This window comes from Dunckerocampus dactyliophorus, chromosome 12 (assembly GCF_027744805.1).
Source record: "Dunckerocampus dactyliophorus isolate RoL2022-P2 chromosome 12, RoL_Ddac_1.1, whole genome shotgun sequence".
Classification (NCBI taxonomy): Eukaryota; Metazoa; Chordata; class Actinopteri; order Syngnathiformes; family Syngnathidae; genus Dunckerocampus; species Dunckerocampus dactyliophorus.
Window position 1 is genome coordinate 28,604,745 of NC_072830.1, and position 19,394 is coordinate 28,624,138.

The 19,394-nt window shown below is 42.1% G+C and overlaps 2 protein-coding genes across 4 annotated transcripts; one reads left to right on the forward strand and one right to left on the reverse strand.

Moving 5' to 3' along the window:
- Nucleotides 1-788: 788 nt before the first annotated feature.
- Nucleotides 789-16,940, reverse strand: cab39 (calcium binding protein 39). 3 transcript variants are annotated; one of them, XM_054794096.1, is made up of 9 exons: nt 16,625-16,940; nt 4,702-4,857; nt 4,459-4,623; nt 3,560-3,678; nt 2,964-3,132; nt 2,142-2,201; nt 1,720-1,785; nt 1,388-1,531; nt 789-1,117 (listed from the first exon to the last, which is right to left on the reverse strand). In XM_054794096.1, the coding sequence occupies exons 2-9, from the start codon at nt 4,813-4,815 to the stop codon at nt 929-931; spliced, it is 1,026 nt and encodes a 341-aa protein (XP_054650071.1). In that variant the 5' UTR covers nt 4,816-4,857; nt 16,625-16,940; the 3' UTR covers nt 789-928. The 3 variants fall into 3 exon arrangements, with proteins under 3 accessions (XP_054650071.1, XP_054650070.1, XP_054650069.1); XM_054794095.1 differs by lacking the exon at nt 16,625-16,940 and adding an exon at nt 10,990-11,231; XM_054794094.1 differs by lacking the exon at nt 16,625-16,940 and adding an exon at nt 10,990-11,231 and having other exon boundaries at nt 4,702-4,860.
- her8.2 (hairy-related 8.2) lies at nt 16,515-18,934 on the forward strand. Its single transcript, XM_054794099.1, has 4 exons — nt 16,515-16,607; nt 16,702-16,797; nt 16,883-16,961; nt 17,925-18,934. The coding sequence occupies exons 1-4, from the start codon at nt 16,545-16,547 to the stop codon at nt 18,242-18,244; spliced, it is 558 nt and encodes a 185-aa protein (XP_054650074.1). The 5' UTR covers nt 16,515-16,544; the 3' UTR covers nt 18,245-18,934.
- Nucleotides 18,935-19,394: the final 460 nt, after the last annotated feature.

A 19,394-nucleotide genomic window follows, 5' to 3' on the forward strand; every position in this document is an offset into this window, starting at 1 on the left:
CACACGAAGACATCCCTTTCTGATACCACCACTTTCCCTCCATGTACATTTTATTCATATCCTGTAGATGCGCTAACTGTGAGCTGCCCCTTTAAGTTCTGTACAAGAAACCCAGCAAATCAGCGGTAAAATAAAAATGTAAAAACAATGTTTAGGGTTTAGAAAGTAATTTCATTAGCATTAACCAGAAACTTAATGTTTAAAGTGAATACATATAATAGTATCCTATGTTAAGATAATCAAAATAATCTACAAAGCACAACAAAAGGCATATATACACATGTTCTCCCTGCTTAAGATAATAATAAAGGGAGGACTTGGGGCTTTCCTTTCCATAGTTGCATCCCTCCCTCATTCCCTTGTGTATCTTCAGTGCTGGGTCATGAACAGAGCACAGCAGGTCAAAGGTACTGTGTCTTGCCCCCCCACCTCACTGCTGCTGTACTGTATGAAGGCATTGATGCACCAGCATTTCACAGTCTGGTCGCTGAACATGGCAGCTGCCGCCGTCGAGTGCATGCAGCAAAACACACACTGCTCGTACCATTTTGTATCGCACGGGAGCACCTCCTTGCAGCGTGTACGTCGCACGTGGTCATCGGACTGAAATGTTGACTTCCTATAAATCTGCCTTTAAGATGGACTAATGTGTTATTGGACCGTAAATGGTTCAAGGTGCATGAAAGCAGCAGCATCTATTGTTTTCTTTTTGAACAAACATAGTAAAGAGAAAGAAAACCAAATGTTCTCTGATGTTCTGGCAACTTCCCTTACACTTGAAATTTATATTTTCTTTGTTTTTTTTTTTTTTCCTGAATTCTTTGCCCAGAAACCAGAACAGCAGCAACTGATGGGTTTGTTAAGCAGGCGTTATGCCGTTACGCTGTCAAGAAATGGCTGGCTCCGCCCTCCTGCTTGGCCACCACCCTCAAGCCTCCTGGGTGGCGGGCCTCTTGAGGTCCCTAATCTGTTTGACCAGGTAAGTCTTTTCATCATTGAACTGTTCGTCCTCTGTTCTGTCATTCTGGAACTTGCTGAGGAAATCGATGAGCTTGCTCTGGTTCTTCAGTAGGATGTCAAGGATGGGCTGTGTCTTGTTGGGGTTGGCCACAAACACCTGGCACGGGAGGCGGGAAAAAACTGTGTGTGATTTGCCATTAGTCCTTTTAGTAACTGTTACAAAAAGTGCATCGGCTCAACAAATGAGCATAAGAACTCAATGAATTGATGGTGAAGAATTAAGCAACTGCACGACATGATTGTTGATTCGTCACATCTTGAAACAATGGAGGCAAAAATGGTTGGTTGCAACCAGTAGAGGAGTTGAGCCTGATCCAGCGTCAACTAGCGTGTAGAGCGGAACACGCTTACCTTCTGTATACTTTACCTTGAAAACATGGAAAGCCTCAAACTGGATGTTGCGACTCTTGTCACGGAGCAAATTCATCATGAGCTTGAGATTTTCTGGCTTGCTGATGTACTTTGTCATGATGGTGAAGTTGTGCCGGTCCAGGAGCAGCTCTCCCAGTAACTGCCGTTGCAGAACGAAAACATGATAAATACCAACGCAAGTCATTGTGAGTTCTCGTAGACTTGACAGTGGAACACAGAGGATGGGATGGGTGACCGCAAGACCATCACCAGAGAAAGCCAACACTTGCTGCCTGCATGTGGCTCTGGCAAACCTGTTTATCATAGATATGGCAAGTAAGCGCTTACCTTAAGAGACTGCCTTTTTGTCACATAGTTTTCTGAGTGGAGCAACTTCTCATATTCACTGAAGAACTACAACAAAGGGAAACAGAACAGAAGCTTTTGAGTTCATACTGTGCCGAAGTTAGGTGTTCCATGTCTTAATACAATGACATTAATGAGTCATTTTCTCACAAAGACGGGCAGATACTTCAGGTTGACCTGACCTCATGGAAGAAATTACAGTCAGGGAGTTAAACAACGTAATGCCCGAGGCACTGACAGGAAAATGACTGGCCAACCATTTCTTATTAACGTGCTTGAGAAATACACGCATGAGCTTTAAATTGTAAATATACAGCATTTATTCGCTACATTGAGCTCTGATCCTCATTTTGTATGCATCAAAATCACACATCTCAGCCCGACAAGCTCTCTACTTCACTTACTCTTTCGTAATGTTGCTCCAGAAACTCTGCACTCAGTAGCTTGTGTCTCGTGAGGAGGTCCTAGGATCGGGGGAGGGGGCGGGGAAAGACAGCAAATTTAACAACTAAAAAGAAAAAAAATGGCAAAGGAATAAAAAGAGCAAACAATGTTGATTAAAGAGTCATTAAAGAGTCAAAACAGTCATTTTAATTGCCAATGTAGATCCGCAATCAGAGGAGAAGGCGTTCACGGAGGTGGGCTGTACTCCCTCTGAGCGAGAGACTGAACTCAAAAATTAATCGGGGATGGTGGGTGGGTGGAAGACCACCCGCCCGAGCTAACGTGAACACCTTATTTAGGTAGGATTGTAAGGTTTACAGTGTGCGTAAATCTCTTGTTTTGTGTGCGGCTCCAATCCTGCCTGGTGCGCTGCCACTTCCATATTATGTGTAGTATCATTCACACTAGCGATGCCATAGTTCACAGTCTGATAGGTTTCTGGGTGCCCTGTTCCTCTGAAACGAGGAATATCATCATGTTTTAATCTCGTGACACCCCTACTAATTATCAACGTTTTCCACCCTTATCACACCTAAACATTAAATCACATCGTTACTTGAAAACTCACCTGTATTGTTAATAAAAGGTTTTATGACAGCAAAAGTCAGACTCTATTTCCATTATTTCCCATTAGACTTTTCCATTTTTCAGATTTTGGTTGATCACTGTAACATTATATTGCTCCAAACTATACTGTTATGATTATTATTTTGATAATGCTAGTTCCTGGAATAGTTCTTATGTGGGTGCACATGCAGACAGGCCAAATATAACCCACTTACTTTGAAAGTGGCGAATGCATCTGAGGCAATGTCGAACGTAGACATCTCCACATATCTGAAGAAGTCATAAAACTGCTCCGACCACAGTGTGATTTTGGCCAAAGGTTCATGTCGGATGCACTCCCTCAACATTATGCCACAGTTTAGGGCAATCTCTGGAGACTCATACCTGCACGGAGCAACAATTGACAAATGATTAACCCTTCAGATAAACACACATGGTTGTACACCTTCCTTTGTTTCCGTTGGTACAGTTGTCACTGTGGCAACTACCCGACAGGCTCTCTACTGCAGTGGTCCCCTACCGGGGGAAAAGCACGATAGAGCGTTCCAGGTCTAAATGCATTACTAATTATTACATTACTATTCATCTTTCTTTTCAATAATATTGAACATATTTATAGAAAATAATGATAGAAAACAAAAATGACCAACAATGTAACAAAATATAATTAGTTCAGCTTCCCCACATCATCACAGCACCCACCTTTTTAGGGACATTAACACATGTCCCTTATTACTGTATCTTATTCTGAAGTCATTTGGGAAGTTGTGATAGTCTTTTATAACTTTGTGTGTGTGAAGAGGTCTCCTACCCTTTAAGCAACATGAAGAGTATATTCTGTTGGGTGCAGAGGTACTCCACCGTGGGCGTTCGAGTGCCAATCTGGCGCCTCAGGATGTTGTTGAAGATCTGAGCTACATCTTTCTTGCCCTGTGGTAACACAAGTCAGGTTCATAAGCATCATGAGTGATAATGCAGACAATCACATTCGACACATTCCCGAACCAACAATGCATTGACTTAATAAGGTAATAAGTCTGCAATCTGTCTAAGTGTGGTGTGCATTTCTCAACCACAAGAGGAAGAGTGTGGGAAGGTGAAAAGGGAAGTGACAGATCACAACACTGCAACTCATGACAGAAATGCATGAGTCAGACAGCGGGCAGCTCATGTGGTGTTTGTGTGACACACAGACACTTGGCTTTGTTTACCCATCAACACTGATAGGGTGCCAACATTTTAGTTGCCATTCATTGCCGTGGCCTGCATCAATACACAAAACAAATGTACAACCTTTTTTTTTTTAAATGCTTGTATCAATTAAAAATTATACTATGCTAATAATTATTAGTAATCAAGAACCAACAAATGGTCAGATGAATAACCATGTCGTTTGTGGCCAATTTATTTAACAAGGAAGAAAAATACTGATTGCTATTGCCTGTACTATTCACAAAAAATGACATACAAATTAATTTTTAAAAGATATCTTCTGCCATCTAGTGGCGTTTCTGGTAACGACATAGGGCAAACGTGTCAGGTACCCATGAAACCCCCCCCATCTAACTCCAATAATTGTGCAATTACCTAGAACCTGTAGAGATAGCTGGATGGAAGGAACATTTTTTACGTTCCATTTTCATATCAAAAACCCACCCATTCTCCAGACTTGCTACTTTGCTGTGACTTCTTCCTCTATGATCTCCTTACCTCAAAGTCGATGAGCTGCAAGTCTGCTATCAGTGTGCTGAGCAAGCCGCTGTTGTAGAGCTCCTGGGCTAGCTGGGCCACCGCTTCTGTCTGGGGCTCTTTCTCGTTAGTTCCATACAGGATTTCCTTCATGGCCACCAGGCTCTTAGATACTTCTTCTGTGGCCTGAAGAGGCAGTTGCACAAAATACATACGCGGTGCTGCATTGGCAAAAGAAGAGAAAATGTGTGTGTCTCTCCCTACCTTCTCAGCCTTTTTATCAGAGATGTCATGCTTTTCAAGTACCGTCATGCTGTCCTTGAGGTTCTTGACAATGTCTGTGGGCGACTTGTGGGACTTGCCAAAGGGGAACGGCATGGCGGTGGGTTACCACAAGACCTTGGGCAGTGCGCTGTCCACCTGCTTTGTAAAAGCGTATAGACGGATCAGAAGCCTCGTGTTCACAGTCTTTACAAAACAACTAGTAACTGCTACGTGCTACTCAGACAGCATGAACGGAGCACCCCACCCATGGTTACACGTCTGAACAAGTTGTAGAGTATTACAAAACAGTGCGGAGGATTAAATGAAAGGATGATTTGCGGATACAGCCAGTGACTCTCTCACAAAGATTCCACACTACATGACAGCCAACATGTTAGCAGCGAGGCTGACAGAAATGATAACAGCAGATAAAGAACATCACAGAGCTGCAGCACTGAGATGCACCACCAAACATCTGCACGACATGTGTACACATGTACGCATTACAAGGAATATGAGTCTTTTATTTGACTAATTATACATTATACTGATCAGGTGATTTTTTTTAAACTGCAGCACTGGGCATCAAGGGGAGACACGGGTAACTGCGGAGAAAACATGGTTGAAAGTTAATTTTTATTCTCTTAGCGGGCCACATATTGGTGCCATCTTCTTTTTTTTGCCGCTATTTGCTCACCCGCCCTCACATTCACAATTGACTGTTGTCTGAAAGGAATGCAGTTTCAACTCCATCCAGTGGATGGCATCGTTAAGTCTACGTTGCCTGCACTTCAGCTGCAGCCAACAACTTTCTAAAGCCAGTGGGTGCAAACCAAAGTCAAACAGAGCAACGAGTCTTAATCACAGCGTGAACTGCAAAATGAAACGTAACAAGTTAACACACAACAACAAACTACCATTATATGTGGGTGACGACTACGCTTTGAGGCAAACACGTACCCATAAAGGTTATTTACAAAGTGCCCACAATGCATGTTGGGTACAGCGGCGACTGCGATACGCTGTGCTACAATATAGTGTGATATAGAAAGGGGCGATGAAATGATATCAGAGATTTTAATGCTATCACCCTATGGCAATCATGCATTTTGATGGTAGAATCCAGCAGTGTCCCGCAAAATTGAGCTTGTTGCAAATCGGTCTCCATCGGTGGCAAATAAAGTATACTTCTGTAGGTTTTAGGGGTGGGGATCTCTGGCCACTTCGGGCGAGAGGCGGGGTACACTCCAGACTGGTCGCCAGCCAATCGCAGGGCACATATAGACAAACAACCATTCACACTCACATTCATAACTATGGACATGGACAATTAACCCGGACAAAACCCACGGGGAGAACATGCATACTCCACACAGCGATGCCCAAGCGGAGATTCAAAACCAGTTCTGCCAGATCTCCTGACTGTGTGGCCAACATGCTAACCACTCGGCCACCATGCAGCCCCAGCATCTGACAAAATTAATATTTTTGCTGCACAGCAAAGTCAAAAACAGCTTTCATGCTAAATACAGATTACTGTACCAGCAGCTCTCATACAAGAATAATGCTTGCAGACTTCAGTGTATTATGAATAACCAAAAAAACTTGTCTGCTCTTATTCACAAGTAATACAAAACATACAAATGAATCAACATGCCTCTGCAACATTATTTATCAAACAGCTCAGCCATATTCGCACCCGTGTGGCTCTCATTCATTCCTCTCGTTTGTCGCACATGAGACGCTAGCTCCCACTCATCGGTAATGAAGTGCGTGGTTACAGCGACATAACAGCACCTTTACCAAGTTGGGTGGGAAAATGGTTATCATCTGCTCGATGGTTCTCTGGTCGGCAGCAACTTAAGCTAACTGTTTTTCCTCCTCGTTCGAGTGGAAACGTGCTATGTGGCTTTTCATATTTGTCGTGTTCCCAAAATATTTTAAGCTTGTATGACAAAACCTGCATATTGTTTGGCTCTTTTTCACCTTCAACTACGCGACAGCCAAATGCTTCCAGACACTCGATTTAAATCCAGCGGGTGCGGGTCGGAGTTTATGATCAGCCATTCTGGTAGCGTCTTAGGTGCACCACCATAAACTGCCCTTTTTTGTTCCATCAGCATCGATTATTGACATTTATGAATCGTCAATGTCCGCATCTCGATGCATCTGATACCCACCCCTAGTAGGTATCACGATGGATGTTTTGTATCTGCTAAAAATCATACATAAAACCTACAGCTTTTATCTTGTCCATCAAAAAGTTACATGTAAAGCCGCAAAAAGAATACCCACAACAAAGAGGTGCTTCTTTGAAATGTCTGCGTCATCTTGCATGATAACTGTTTGAACTCCAAAAACATTGTTTTTTTCATTCTTGCCATAAGGATGTGGTCAAATTCGGTCTTAAACCAAGCATGTGTGAAACAGATAAACCATGCCACTACCTTTGAGGTGTGGAGTTGTACCACTTCCAGCTTACTTGAGGAAAGAGGAAGATTTGCAAAGCTTGTGAGCTTCATGTGTTGTGATGTTTACCGCATCAGGAACGTACACAAGTCATTTCACTGTTTTAATGCTGTGTGTTCTTAGGATGTGGTGCTCGTACTTCTCCACTGCAACAAACAACAGTAACCGTAAATCACATATAATAAATCCTTCTTTGACAGCGTCAATCAAAACAACATGGCTGCAGTATTGGACGATGACACCTGCCTTTTTTTTTTTTTTTTAAACATCACACACTCCAACCCCTCAGGCTTTTGCATGAGCAACTTTTACAACAAGCCATTACATTCAATTACTATTATAATACTGTATGTTACTGACCTTCCACATTCCTTTGCTACCCTAAAATGAAACTGAGCCATGTGACCAGAGACACGTGTAACCAACAGCTGTGACAACCCTATTTCACTGGCGCTGGATAACTAGTTACAAAACACGCCGTCTTATCTACAGCGGCCCCTGGCCCACCCAGTTACTTTGCACTCGCTACTGGCAAATGTTTTCCGAACAGATAACTTTTGTCTGAGCACGACTGTCATTATTACCAAGATGGCAGCCTCAATATGTGTTGTGGATGAAAAAGAACCGGTTTGCGGGCTAACAAAATCATTCACTACCAGGCAAGAAGCACTTGGTTTGCTAGCACTGAAGGTGAACATCGCTCGTGGGTCACCACTGGAATTACAGATACATGGTGGTAGATGGCCATAATGCATCCCCCAATTGTTTGTGATGCTCTGCATGTACCATAAAAGATTGGCTCAAGTCGACATAAGAAAAATGCACAATAATAAAGAACTGTTGAACCTATGGCAGTTTGTTGACATTGTTTTCCGCCATTTGTGCTCGCATCTGTGAAAAATGTTCGGCTGACCTTCGGTCCTTTCCTGAGGCTTTGAAGGTAAGTGGCAGTTCCTGTCCTGTTGCCCCTTTATTGTTTCTATTGATTTGAACATAACCATAAATCTGCTTTTGCAAAAACACACAAGCGATAATGACGACGTTAACAATACCACAACATGACCCCCGAGGGTCTCAACACGCCACACTCCAACACGGTAGGTACGGTCATGCGCCTCCAAGCTGGTTGCCACTCAACTCCCGCCACCTGCAAGCAGAAGAAAACGCACCGCCACCATGCAGACATGTCTGCGGTGAATTTAGTTTCACCCTGGTCCAGATCTGGGAGGAGATCCCCCAGACACCATCCGTAGTCTCATTAGGAGCATGCCCCGACATTGTCAGGCATGCGTACAAGCACGTGGGGGCCACACAAACTACTGAGAATCATTTTGAGTTGCTACAATGACATTTTAGCAAAATGGACCAATGTGCTGCATCATTTTTTCACTTTCATTTTTGGGGTGTCTTTGATTTCCCCCCTCTATAGGGTGATCATTTTCATTTCTATCAAATGATGTGGCATCATTTTGTTACTAATACATCACCCACTTATTATCAGGAAACATATTCAACATCATTTTTACCCCAGTTTAGATCTGATGTGTTTTCCAAGTGTTCCTCTAATTTTTTTTAGCAGTATATATCTATATCTATATACAGTATCTATATATAGACTGGGTACACACACACACACACACACACACAAAATATAATCCAGAAGCAGTCCCACTCATTACAGAATATCTTGTCAGAGCTGAAATGTAAATTTGAGATGAATAAAGTCACCTCAGGTGTACCTCAGCATGAGGATGCAAGCCCCCATTCATCAGTCATAAAAGCACAACCTAACCTGCCCAACCGCTGGTTTCGATAAGGTTGCTTAATGTTGATCGTTAATAATCTGGACACACCTCAAGTCTGCCAGGTGGCCAAATCCGTCTTTCGCCACGGCTAATGCTTGTTAACATGTGGCGGGCAGCCTTTCTGCTCGTGACCTGCTTCAGTAGCAGTGACGTAAAGAATTAGCACGACGGCTGACACTTGCTCCTCACTCTCCCGTCTCCCAGTGAGCCTGGTCAGCCAGGCCGAGTTGGCTCCGCTGTCCTGGCCGGTGGGGCACGACGGCTATCATCATCTTGCGGGAGTTGCTATCGCATAGGTGCTCGCTCTTTGCTCTTTATCATGCAGCCCTCAGTGGAAATAGTTTGGTGACCCCTGTTTTAAAGCATAACAAGACTGATGAGTCTTACAATGACAGTCACGATAATAAAGAGCGTGATTTCTTTCGAAAAGCACGTAGCTGTGAACACGGTGTGAGTTTGCAGGTGTGGAAAAATCGTCCCAGAGAATAGCAATCTTAATTCTCGGCAAGAAAATCCTTATTCCCATTTAATCCAAACTCAGACTGGGTGGAAAAATAACAGGATCTACATCATAAACTGAGTGGTATTGATAGACAATATTCTTAATGTAGTTGTAGTCACTGCACAGCCTGTTCTCTAACTTTCAACTTGCTGCAAGCATTATTTCCCCCCCTCTTCTTCCTTTGAGTATGTAAACTGTCCCCTAAGGAACACATATGCGCATATTAGTTACCCTGTCAGCTAATGATAGTGATTTGGCAAAGTTTAGCTACTAACTTTGGCTATCATTGAATACAGTACAACCATAACAACAACATGAATGAAAATTGTTGGCCGCCTCTCTGAGACTACTTTTGTGTGTTTTTGTATATTTTGGTTGTCATCTTCAAATATTTCAGGAAGGTTATTTTTAATATTTTGATGACTTTAGCTTACAGCTTTTACAAACCCTAAATTCAGTAGCTCATAAACATTGTCAAAAAGGTTCAATATTGTACTATAAACAAACATGCATACGCACTGTATAGTACCTGTTTGCACCTTAATCAGACAAATAACTGCAGGAACCTCTGAAATCAATTAACTTTTGACCAATATTTATAATTTATTGGCATGCATTGCATTGCATTGACGTACATCATTGTACGTAAAAGCGGTGTTGAATATCCCCCTAACTAACCTACTAAAAATACCTATGCAAAATGCAACCACATATTAAACAATATCAGATTATATTCATAAATCCTTAGCTATACAAATAGCAGTGATCAATGACATATCATGTTTCGAGGATAATCTAGCATCCAGCCTTCTTATTGTGATGATTAACATGACGTGCAGGGGCTCTTTGACAACATGAGTTAAGCTAATCGGCGATAATAAATCAATAAATAAAAGCTAACTGCCCATTAGGGTGGTAACATGACGCTGAGCACCGCCCATCTGTGTCCAACCATGCCTGCTTTGTGATGGTGTCAAGCCTGCCAACTCTGCGCCTAACTGGCACAATGCATACTTGTTCATTGTAGGGCCAGCGTTGACATGTGTGCACCAAATACAACATGTTCATTTCTAACATCTATCCATTTACAAGCTAATGGGGCCTGTCAGGGCTTCAAATCACTGCCCACCAAAGACTGCTGGCGTGCGTTTTATAGAGGGCCTCCACAGGCCTCCGGCTTCTCAAACCAAGTTGGCTTCTTCACTCACTTATTGTATGAATAAAAGTGTCAAAATGTGCATTCATGGCGCTTATTTCGTATTAAAAGTAGCGACAGTTAGCTAGCTTAGCATGCCCAGGCCTGGCAAAGGCTGCCTTTGCACCATCAAGCACATGCTTGACATCAACAACAGCACGCTAAACATGGACTAAAACACGCTCACGACTGCAGGACTCACAGTTGTTCGGTGAGGTAGTCGTTACACTAAAACACCATCAAAAATACTCCTACAATGCCATCAAATACTCTTTGTGGACGCTAGAAATACAATACAATACAATACAATACAATACCTCGTGAACGGCGTTTTCACTCGTTTCGCCCAATTCGTCACGACGGTAAAAGGCAACGCAGGCCCTCCTCGGAACAAAAACGCCTTTGTTTCCCTGTTTGGTCGACTCTTGTTGTTCGTACTGTGGATATTTGTGTAGCTGCCTGTCTCTCCTTGTGCCTGACTGGTAACATTAGCAGCAAAGCAGCACCGCGACTGTCACCGTCCCACTGCCTAGCGCCTCCTCTGGCCGTCTGGCAGGGGTGGGCGGGTCATCCAAATATCGACCGCGACGATACCAATGGTACTATCAATATCGGAACGAAACTAGCATGATGAGATCGATACTTTTCCGTTCTCTTTTCAATTGTGACGTTCATATTGTTGTATTTATTTGTACATGTTTCTCTTTTCACATGAATCTCTGGATCTCACCCAGTCTGTTGCACACACTGGACCCTGTCATCTCCCGCGAACTATCTGTGTCAGTTACTAATACACGGAATGTTCCTATTTCCGAGCACCTCCACCTGCACCGAAGCCTGCTGCCACCTCCCACAACAGCCAATGACTTTGCTGCTGCCTTCTGGGCATCTTAAGGGACAGTCTTGCCACTTGCCACAAAACCGTGAAGGAAGCAAAAAGTAAATACTTGTCAAACATCATCTGGAGCAATAGCCATCGCCCCAGAGTGTTATTCAGCACCATTAATTCTGCCATTAACCATGTCACTGCTGTTTTTCAGGATGTTTCTGAACACACACATAATACATTTCCACAATTGATATGGACACGGTCGCAAAAGTCAGACAGTCCACTCCAGAGGTCTCAGCTTCTAGTCTGCCTGACTCCCCTGTAAACACACTTTTGACAGTCATTTTTGTCTACCCATAATATTGCTAACAAATTTCAGTCAGGGTTTAGAACCCGTCACAGCACAGAATCCGCGTTACTGAAAGTTAAAAACGCCGTCGTGCTGATGCTTTTCGACCTTACAGCTGCTTTTGATACTGCGGACCACTCGGTCCTCATCTCCCGCCTGTGCTTAAATTGTTCACGTTATATCTCACCAACAGGACTTTTTCAGTAATGATCAATGACTTTTCCTCTACAGCCGCTCCCCTCTCCTCTGGCGTGCCCCAGGGTTCCGTCCTTGGGCCTACCTTATTTTCACTATACATGCTACCATTAGGACCAATCATCTCCAGACACAATATCCATTTTCATTTTTATGCCGATGATGTACAGGTCTACCTACCAGAAATGCTCCGTGACAAGAACGCACCAGATCGCCTGCATAGCTGCCTACACGACATCAAACAGTGGCGGTCTCAGAATTTCCTTCATTTAAATGAAGTTAATCAATGCCAAGATTTGCAACATCGCCCACCTCGTCTGGTGCCTTGAAAGGGACTGTCAATGAATGTCCGCCAGAGGGCGCACCGAGCCCATTGATATGACTAGAGGGGCCCTGATGGTGTTCCTATGATGAACCAGACAATTGGGACAAAAGTCTTGGGACAAACTCCCACTTTCAGGGTTGCATTGGATCCTGTTTGTTTATTTGGATTATTATGTGTGGTGTCCAAAGGCCTGCGGCACCTTTTTAAAGGATATTATATTACAAGAATACAGTCAAACTACCATCAGAATAAGGTCACAATATATATTAGGAGAAAAAAAATATGGGAAAAAGTTTATAAATGACCAATAACAACAGATAAAGTTCAACTGTTGGGAAAATAAAGTCATAATATTGATAGAAAACATTTGTAATCTACAAGAAAAAAGTGGGAAAGAATCATTCCCAAACAAAGTTTTTTAGATGGATAATTTTAAAATATTAAAGAAAAAAGACATTTTTTTAAACGTTGTAATATTATGAAATGCAAACAAAACAAAGAATGAAGAATTTGTTTGGGAAAAAATATATAATATTTCAATAAACTATTATTGGAATAAAGTCATAATATTAAAAGAAAATATTTGAAGTATTTATGAATTTAAATAGAAAAAAGTAGAAAAAATAGCAAAATAAAGTCGTAAAAAAAATAAGAGAAAAAAAATTCTAATCGCACCAGAAAAAAAAGGTGTAATTTAAAATAAAGTCATCACACGAGGCAAGAAAATGTAATTTTAGTGTTATAATGTTATATAAATATTAAAGTTGTTTTTTAAGTTGTATAATGAGACGCAAACAAAACAAAGAGTGACAAAGGACTTTTTGGAAAATTAGTTTGCGGAAAAAGATGTAATATTGAATTCAAACTGTTATTGGAATAAAGTCATAAAATTTCGAGGAAAAAAATAACGTCAAGAAAATTGACATATTTATCAATAAAAAAAAACAAAAACAACAGAAACAAATCCATGGAAAAACAAGTCAAAACGTGCAATCGAAGCAAAAATATTCATACTGAAATATTTTATGAGCGTTACCAAACATGTTGAGTTGTTTTGTTTGCTGGAACTGCGTGTGTGTAGCAAATACGATAATATTACAAACATTTGCAAAGTCGGGCTACGTTTCAGTTAGGAAGAGGATGTCGTTCAGGAATTCTGCAGCTCGCTGTATTCTGTGTGACAGGAATCACGTTGATACACACAGAAACATGAAGATCATTTGGTTAGTCAGTCGGCGATGATAATGGCTTGAAAGATGTCCTCTCTGGCAGGACTGTCCACCCACTCTGGGGGTCATTACTCTCTTCATGCTGATTAGGTCTGGATGAATACAAGCCATTGTTCTACTTCTGTTCCCACGACCCAGCATTCGCCTGGCAGTCGCGTGGCTTCAAAACACGGGCTAAAGCGTCAAGGGAGCCAAAGACGGCGGGGCATCTGGTCAAGCTGACATCTGCTCACTAAAACGGTTAGCAGCAGATGCTGAAGAGTGGAAAAGACAGTGTGGTCAGTAAGTCAGCTGGTCCCACTGCAGGTATTTTAGTGTTTCCACCAAATGAATAGAGCCACGGACCGCAGCAATCATTTCATTAAAGAATCATTTCATTATCTCACAAGGGAACATTTCACATGCTTTGTTGTAACATTCACAGTTCATGAAATGCTCAAGGCTGAGGTGCCACAGTGAATAACGTGGGAGTTTTGTGCCCCACTCAAGTGCTCCTCAAACCTCTAAAGTAACAACGTTTACATATTTGTAATCTTAGGAGGTCTCTGCTCTTGTGTGTGCTCTGTCGGGGTGGGATTTATGGCTCTTTGAAGGGAGCCACCAGTTGTTATTCCTCTCTAACATGTGCTTTACATGTAATACAAAGGATGGATTCAATTGTGCCATTTTTAAAGTAATTTTCTGAGTGTGGGTTTGACTTCCTGTCAACCCTGAGTTTGTCATTCAAACAGCAGTTGCCGCACCCCTCTGGAAAGGGAAAGTTAAGTTTGTGTAGAAGTGGGAGTTATGCTGTATGTGAGTGAGAGCAGTTCATCACCAACATTTCCCCATCAGTCATACAGTATGTTTGTGTTGGGCAATTTTGATTGTGCTATGTGAGTGTGTGTGTGTTTGTCAAGAAGGCCTTTTTACAGACTATTAGACTGCAAATGCACTGAGCTAATTGATTGAATGTATAGGTGTAATAATAATACATAACCCAATCAACATTCTCATTATTAAGGGCAGAGTGAAACCCGCTTGTGTTAACCCCATTTATGTCAACAACCCGTCTAAGTTGACCGACTCGTCAGGACCCGTTCTAGTGACTTCTTCTGTTTACTAAAAGGACAGCGGTTGACCATGGTTACAAGGTTGACCACTCTTGTCGACAATTTGAGACGGAAAGGGGTCATTGCTGTGACAAATCCGTCCATTTGTGTCGACAGGTGCTGCGCAAAGGCAGACATGCGGTTTTGTCAGAATCAATCTAAAGAAAGGAAGACAAGTCGCAGGGCAACGGGAGAGAAAGTGCCACTTCCCTTCAAAGTCAATTTAAACCAGTGGTGTCCAAAGTGTGGCTGTTTTTTCATTGGCCAGCGGCACGGTCTAAAAATATAACAAGAAAACTAAAAAAAAAAAAAAAAAGCAACAGTCAAAATCAGCAGTCATTTTACACGAATTACATCAAAATGTTAACAGTAAAACTCGTAATTTTATGAGAATAAGGCGGTAATATCACGAGGAAAAGTAACTTTTTTGTATCATGAAATTGAAATATTAAAGGAAAAAATACCTTTTTTAAAAGTTGTGAGAAACAACATTTTTGGACATTTAGGTTGGGGCAAAAGTTCTAGATTTGTGGGAATAAGGTCAACTTATTATGGGAATAAGGTCATAAAACAATACAAGCAAATATTATGGTATATGGAATACAGGAAGTGAATAGTATGCACTGCACAAGATGTCTAACGGATGGGGGGTAGGATTAAATATACTTTGCTTCTTCCTGCTCCCTTTGGACACGTGGAATTGTGAAATGTTTTATGTTTCACATTTTCCATTGTAACCTGCATGCATGTTCAAATAAAATGACCAAATAATTACGAGAAGAAAATTTACACCCAGAAAATTTAAATATTTGCAAAATTCAGTAAAACACAACAGAAGAAATGGGGAAAAAAAACAGTTGTAATTTGACGAGAATAAAATCTAAATATTAAGTTAAAACAGTCGTATTCTAATGAGAAAAAAGTTGTACTTTTAAGAGAATCAACTTAAAAAAAGAACGTTATTTTAATAGCGTAGAGTTGAAATATTAAAGAAAAATAAATATATATTTTTTAAAGTCACAATATTATGACAAACAAATAGACAAATATAAAACAAATAAAAAAAAACAGGTTAGGGAAGAAGTTGTCTTATTATGGGAATAAAGTCATGATATTACGAAAATAAACTTTACGAAGATTCTTTAAGAAGAAAGAAATAGTTGCAAAATTTTGTAAAAATGGGAAAAAAGAGCAACGACTGAATTTCATCCTAATAATACACTATTTCACCTTTAGCACACAGCGGAGATGCAGTTATTCCTTGAAGTATATACGACTCCTTAGCATTCCAACATGTGTTGGTTTACAAAATATAAGTATAAGTGTGGCCCTTAGTGCTTAGTGCGCACGCCCCTGATTTAAACGGTGTATTCCACCGAAGAAAATCCACTGTGACACTCCTTATGTTCTGACTTTTTCCGAGGCCATTTGTTAACCCTTTGTGTCTTTGGATTGGGGGTGTGGCCTTCTTGCAGGTGTAATGTAACGTAGTGGTTGCAGAGAATGGCTCCTCGGGGCAAATACACAGTAACTGCACACCCTTGTTCGTCTCTGCAAGAGCAGGAAACTGCACTTTTCATGGGTGGAGGCCTGCAAGGGAGCACATGGTTTCAGGTTTGACATCTGTTGCATGTGCCCCCCCCCCATCCCATTCAGATCGGCCCTCTGGGTGAGCCTGTTGAATGGAAGCAGTGACCTGACAGTCTTGACTGATAGGAGCCTGTGTGTGGGAAAATCCCACAGCCAGAGAGTCGGTGCATTCACATGCTAATTGTCTTGGTATAAAAAGGAGGTGTGCAGCACGCCGAGCGCCCTAGAGACACACTGAGATACAGCGAGGAGGCCTTCAGCGCCATGACTGCTTCATCTATGGCACACGGCGTAGAAAAACACAGCAGTGCGAAAGAGGAGAGGAAGGTATTGGATACACTTGCCTGCTGGACCTGTGCGCTTCGCTGTTTAACTCCATTAACTGAGCTTTGTCTTTTGTTTTCTTTCCAATCCCGAGCAGCTGAGGAAGCCCCTGATTGAGAGGAAACGACGCGAGCGGATAAACAATTGTTTGGATCAGTTGAAAGAAACTGTCATCCGCGCCTTCAGGCTCGATGTGAGTACTCCTCCTCGTGTCTCAGTTCTCCCTCCAGCAGGCTGCAGAGAGTGAACTTGAACGTTGCCCCAATCTCCTCCAACAGCAACCCAAGCTTGAGAAAGCCGACATCCTGGAGATGACAGTGAAACATCTACAAAACATCCAAACTAATCAAGTGAACGGTAAGACGTGCTTGCCTGAAGTCGACAACACGGCAAGTCGACCGACTCATCGAGTCCTGGCCCACCGTGTCCTTGTTAGAATTAAAAAACAAAACAAAAAACGAGTTGACACACGAGTTGATATGTTGACACGTGTTTCAACTTCGTCATCACCACGAAGCGCCGTGAAACGCCAACAGCTACAAAGCCACTGTCAGCGGCCCCCCCACCTCCCGTTCACTGCAAAGTAAGCTTCAAAATAAAACCACCACAGTATTAACGTGGATTCTACCACAGCATTTTATTTTTAGTTTTTAGATTGTTCGCCACTGGAAAAAAGATTTGTGCACGGACGAGAGCTTTATTGCCATTGTAGCCAAGACATGCCATGACTTTGCTAGTTGGATAAGAGCATTAAATACAATACGTAAACAAAAGAACACAAACATGGAAGAAAGCCATGTCGATTAACTGCGGTAGTTGCTTCAAAAATAACTCATTCTTGTGTCTCTGGCAAAAGTCCCAAATAAATGGCCAAGCTTTTGGTTCTACCGACAACCGCTTATGTCAGTCAGCCAGTCGGAAGGGCGTCAACATAAGCAGGTTCCATTGTAATTCTATTTCTGGTTGTCTCGGGCTAAAGTCACAAGTAAATGTGCAAGCATTGAATGGCTAATTCTGGTTACGTTGACAACCGCTTATGTCGACAGGGGCGTCAACATAAGCAGGTTCCATTGTAATTCTCTGGCTAAAGTCACCAGTAAATGTGCAAGCAACGGCTAGTTTCAAGGGTTTTGTCAGCCATCCAAATGTTATTAAATGGTTTATTGTTTACATTTGTAAGCCGCTAGTTAAAAAAAACAAGTATTTTTCATGAGCATTGGCTGAGGGCCCTCTTTAAACCGGGTGCAGGTCCTGTGCTAACCACCAGAGGTCACTATACACCAACATAACATATGTTAACAAGTCGTCCCTCCCCTGCAGACCCTCTGAAGGCCCAGCAGAAATACAGCACAGGGTACATCCAGTGCGTGCACGAGGTGCACAGCATGCTCCTCACCTGCGACTGGATGGACAAGACTCTTGGCTCCCGCCTGCTCAACCACCTCCTCAAGTCCCTGCCCAGGTCCACTGAAGAGAGCGCCCTCCAGCCCACACCTAGACTTGATGTCCCAAGTATGGAGGGTCAGGGCACCCAACCCCCCAGCACCCACATCAGAAAAGAGCAGAGGCAGCCCCGTCAAGAGCGAGCAATGCTCCACAGCTCCCACTTAGGGATGCTGGAGATGTGGAGGCCCTGGTGAAGCTGTGAATTCTATCAGCATCTTGTTAGGCCATCGTCTGTTATGTATCTTATAGATATGCTGCTCAGGAGACAAATATGTGGGGCAGTTTTGTTCCGATCCATTGTTGTTGTAGGTGTGCTCGACTGATGCTACACAGACCTCCGCTTGGTACTTCCCTTCCGAAGTTGACTTCTCGTAGCCTGCATTATAGAAGGCTCTTATTAATCTTTCATGTATTTATTGTATTAACATAATATTTATTTGCTATTATAATGTATCTGCTGTCTTTCTTTTCCTGAAACACTTTCTTTGCACGGCGTAGGTTTGCATGTGATAACACCGGTGATAATAAAAATATTGCTTAATACTGAGGGATGCTTGCTGGCATTTTGTTCAATTCTAAGGTGTTTATTTGAGCGTTTCTGCAATGCGGTGACTGTTGGCGTAATGCAGCGGTGTCCAGGCTATCCACTGAGGGCTGCATACTGAAAAATCAATCAAAATGTTTCATTTTGATTGATTTTTGCTTTGTGTTATGAGCAGCAACATTTCAACTGTTTCTCGTTACGTTACGCCTTTTTGCTCTTTTTTTCCCCCATTTTTACGGTTGTTGTTGTTGAATGTTGCAAAAAATGAAATATTCATGATATATTTAATTTAATGTAATTTTATTTTTTTTAACACGTGCCTGCCCTGCAATTGGCTCGCGACCAGTCCAGGGTGTTACCCACCTCTCGCAAGCCGAGTGACACTAAGCGGCATAAAAAATTCTTGAATGAACGAATGAATTCCATGGGCCACTTCGGCCTGAGCATTCATTCACACCATGTGGTTAACGTGTTGACACTTAAAATGTTTCCTGTTGTATCTTGGCATTAAAAGGTTTCTTAACTTCCTGTTTTCATTTCTACATAGTACACACATGTACGACACTCCCACTTACAAGCATTAATAAACGACACTCGCAACCTCCTACACACAGTATATACTGTATGTATAGATAAAAATATATTTTTCAAAAATACTACACTGGAAGTCCGTGTTTTGGTTGTGTGTGTGTGGGAGTCGTTATTTTGGAAATAAAGGGCAGAAACACATTATTTGAGAATGACACCATTGTCTTTTCTCTTTAGGGACATACAGCGGCGTGACAAAGTGTTGGCCTCCT

Coding starts and splice junctions, on each gene's coding strand:
- cab39 (XM_054794096.1), bottom strand. CDS start 4,815: ATGCCGTTCCCCTTTGGCAAGTCCCACAAGTCGCCCACAGACATTGTC. Junction 3,133..3,559: donor CTCTTCATGTTGCTTAAAGG/GTAGGAGACCTC, acceptor TGCTCCGTGCAG/GTATGAGTCTCCAGAGATTG. Junction 2,202..2,963: donor ATGCATTCGCCACTTTCAAA/GTAAGTGGGTTA, acceptor CCCCGATCCTAG/GACCTCCTCACGAGACACAA.
- her8.2 (XM_054794099.1), top strand. CDS start 16,545: ATGACTGCTTCATCTATGGCACACGGCGTAGAAAAACACAGCAGTGCG. Junction 16,798..16,882: donor TCCGCGCCTTCAGGCTCGAT/GTGAGTACTCCT, acceptor CTCCTCCAACAG/CAACCCAAGCTTGAGAAAGC. Junction 16,962..17,924: donor CCAAACTAATCAAGTGAACG/GTAAGACGTGCT, acceptor CCTCCCCTGCAG/ACCCTCTGAAGGCCCAGCAG.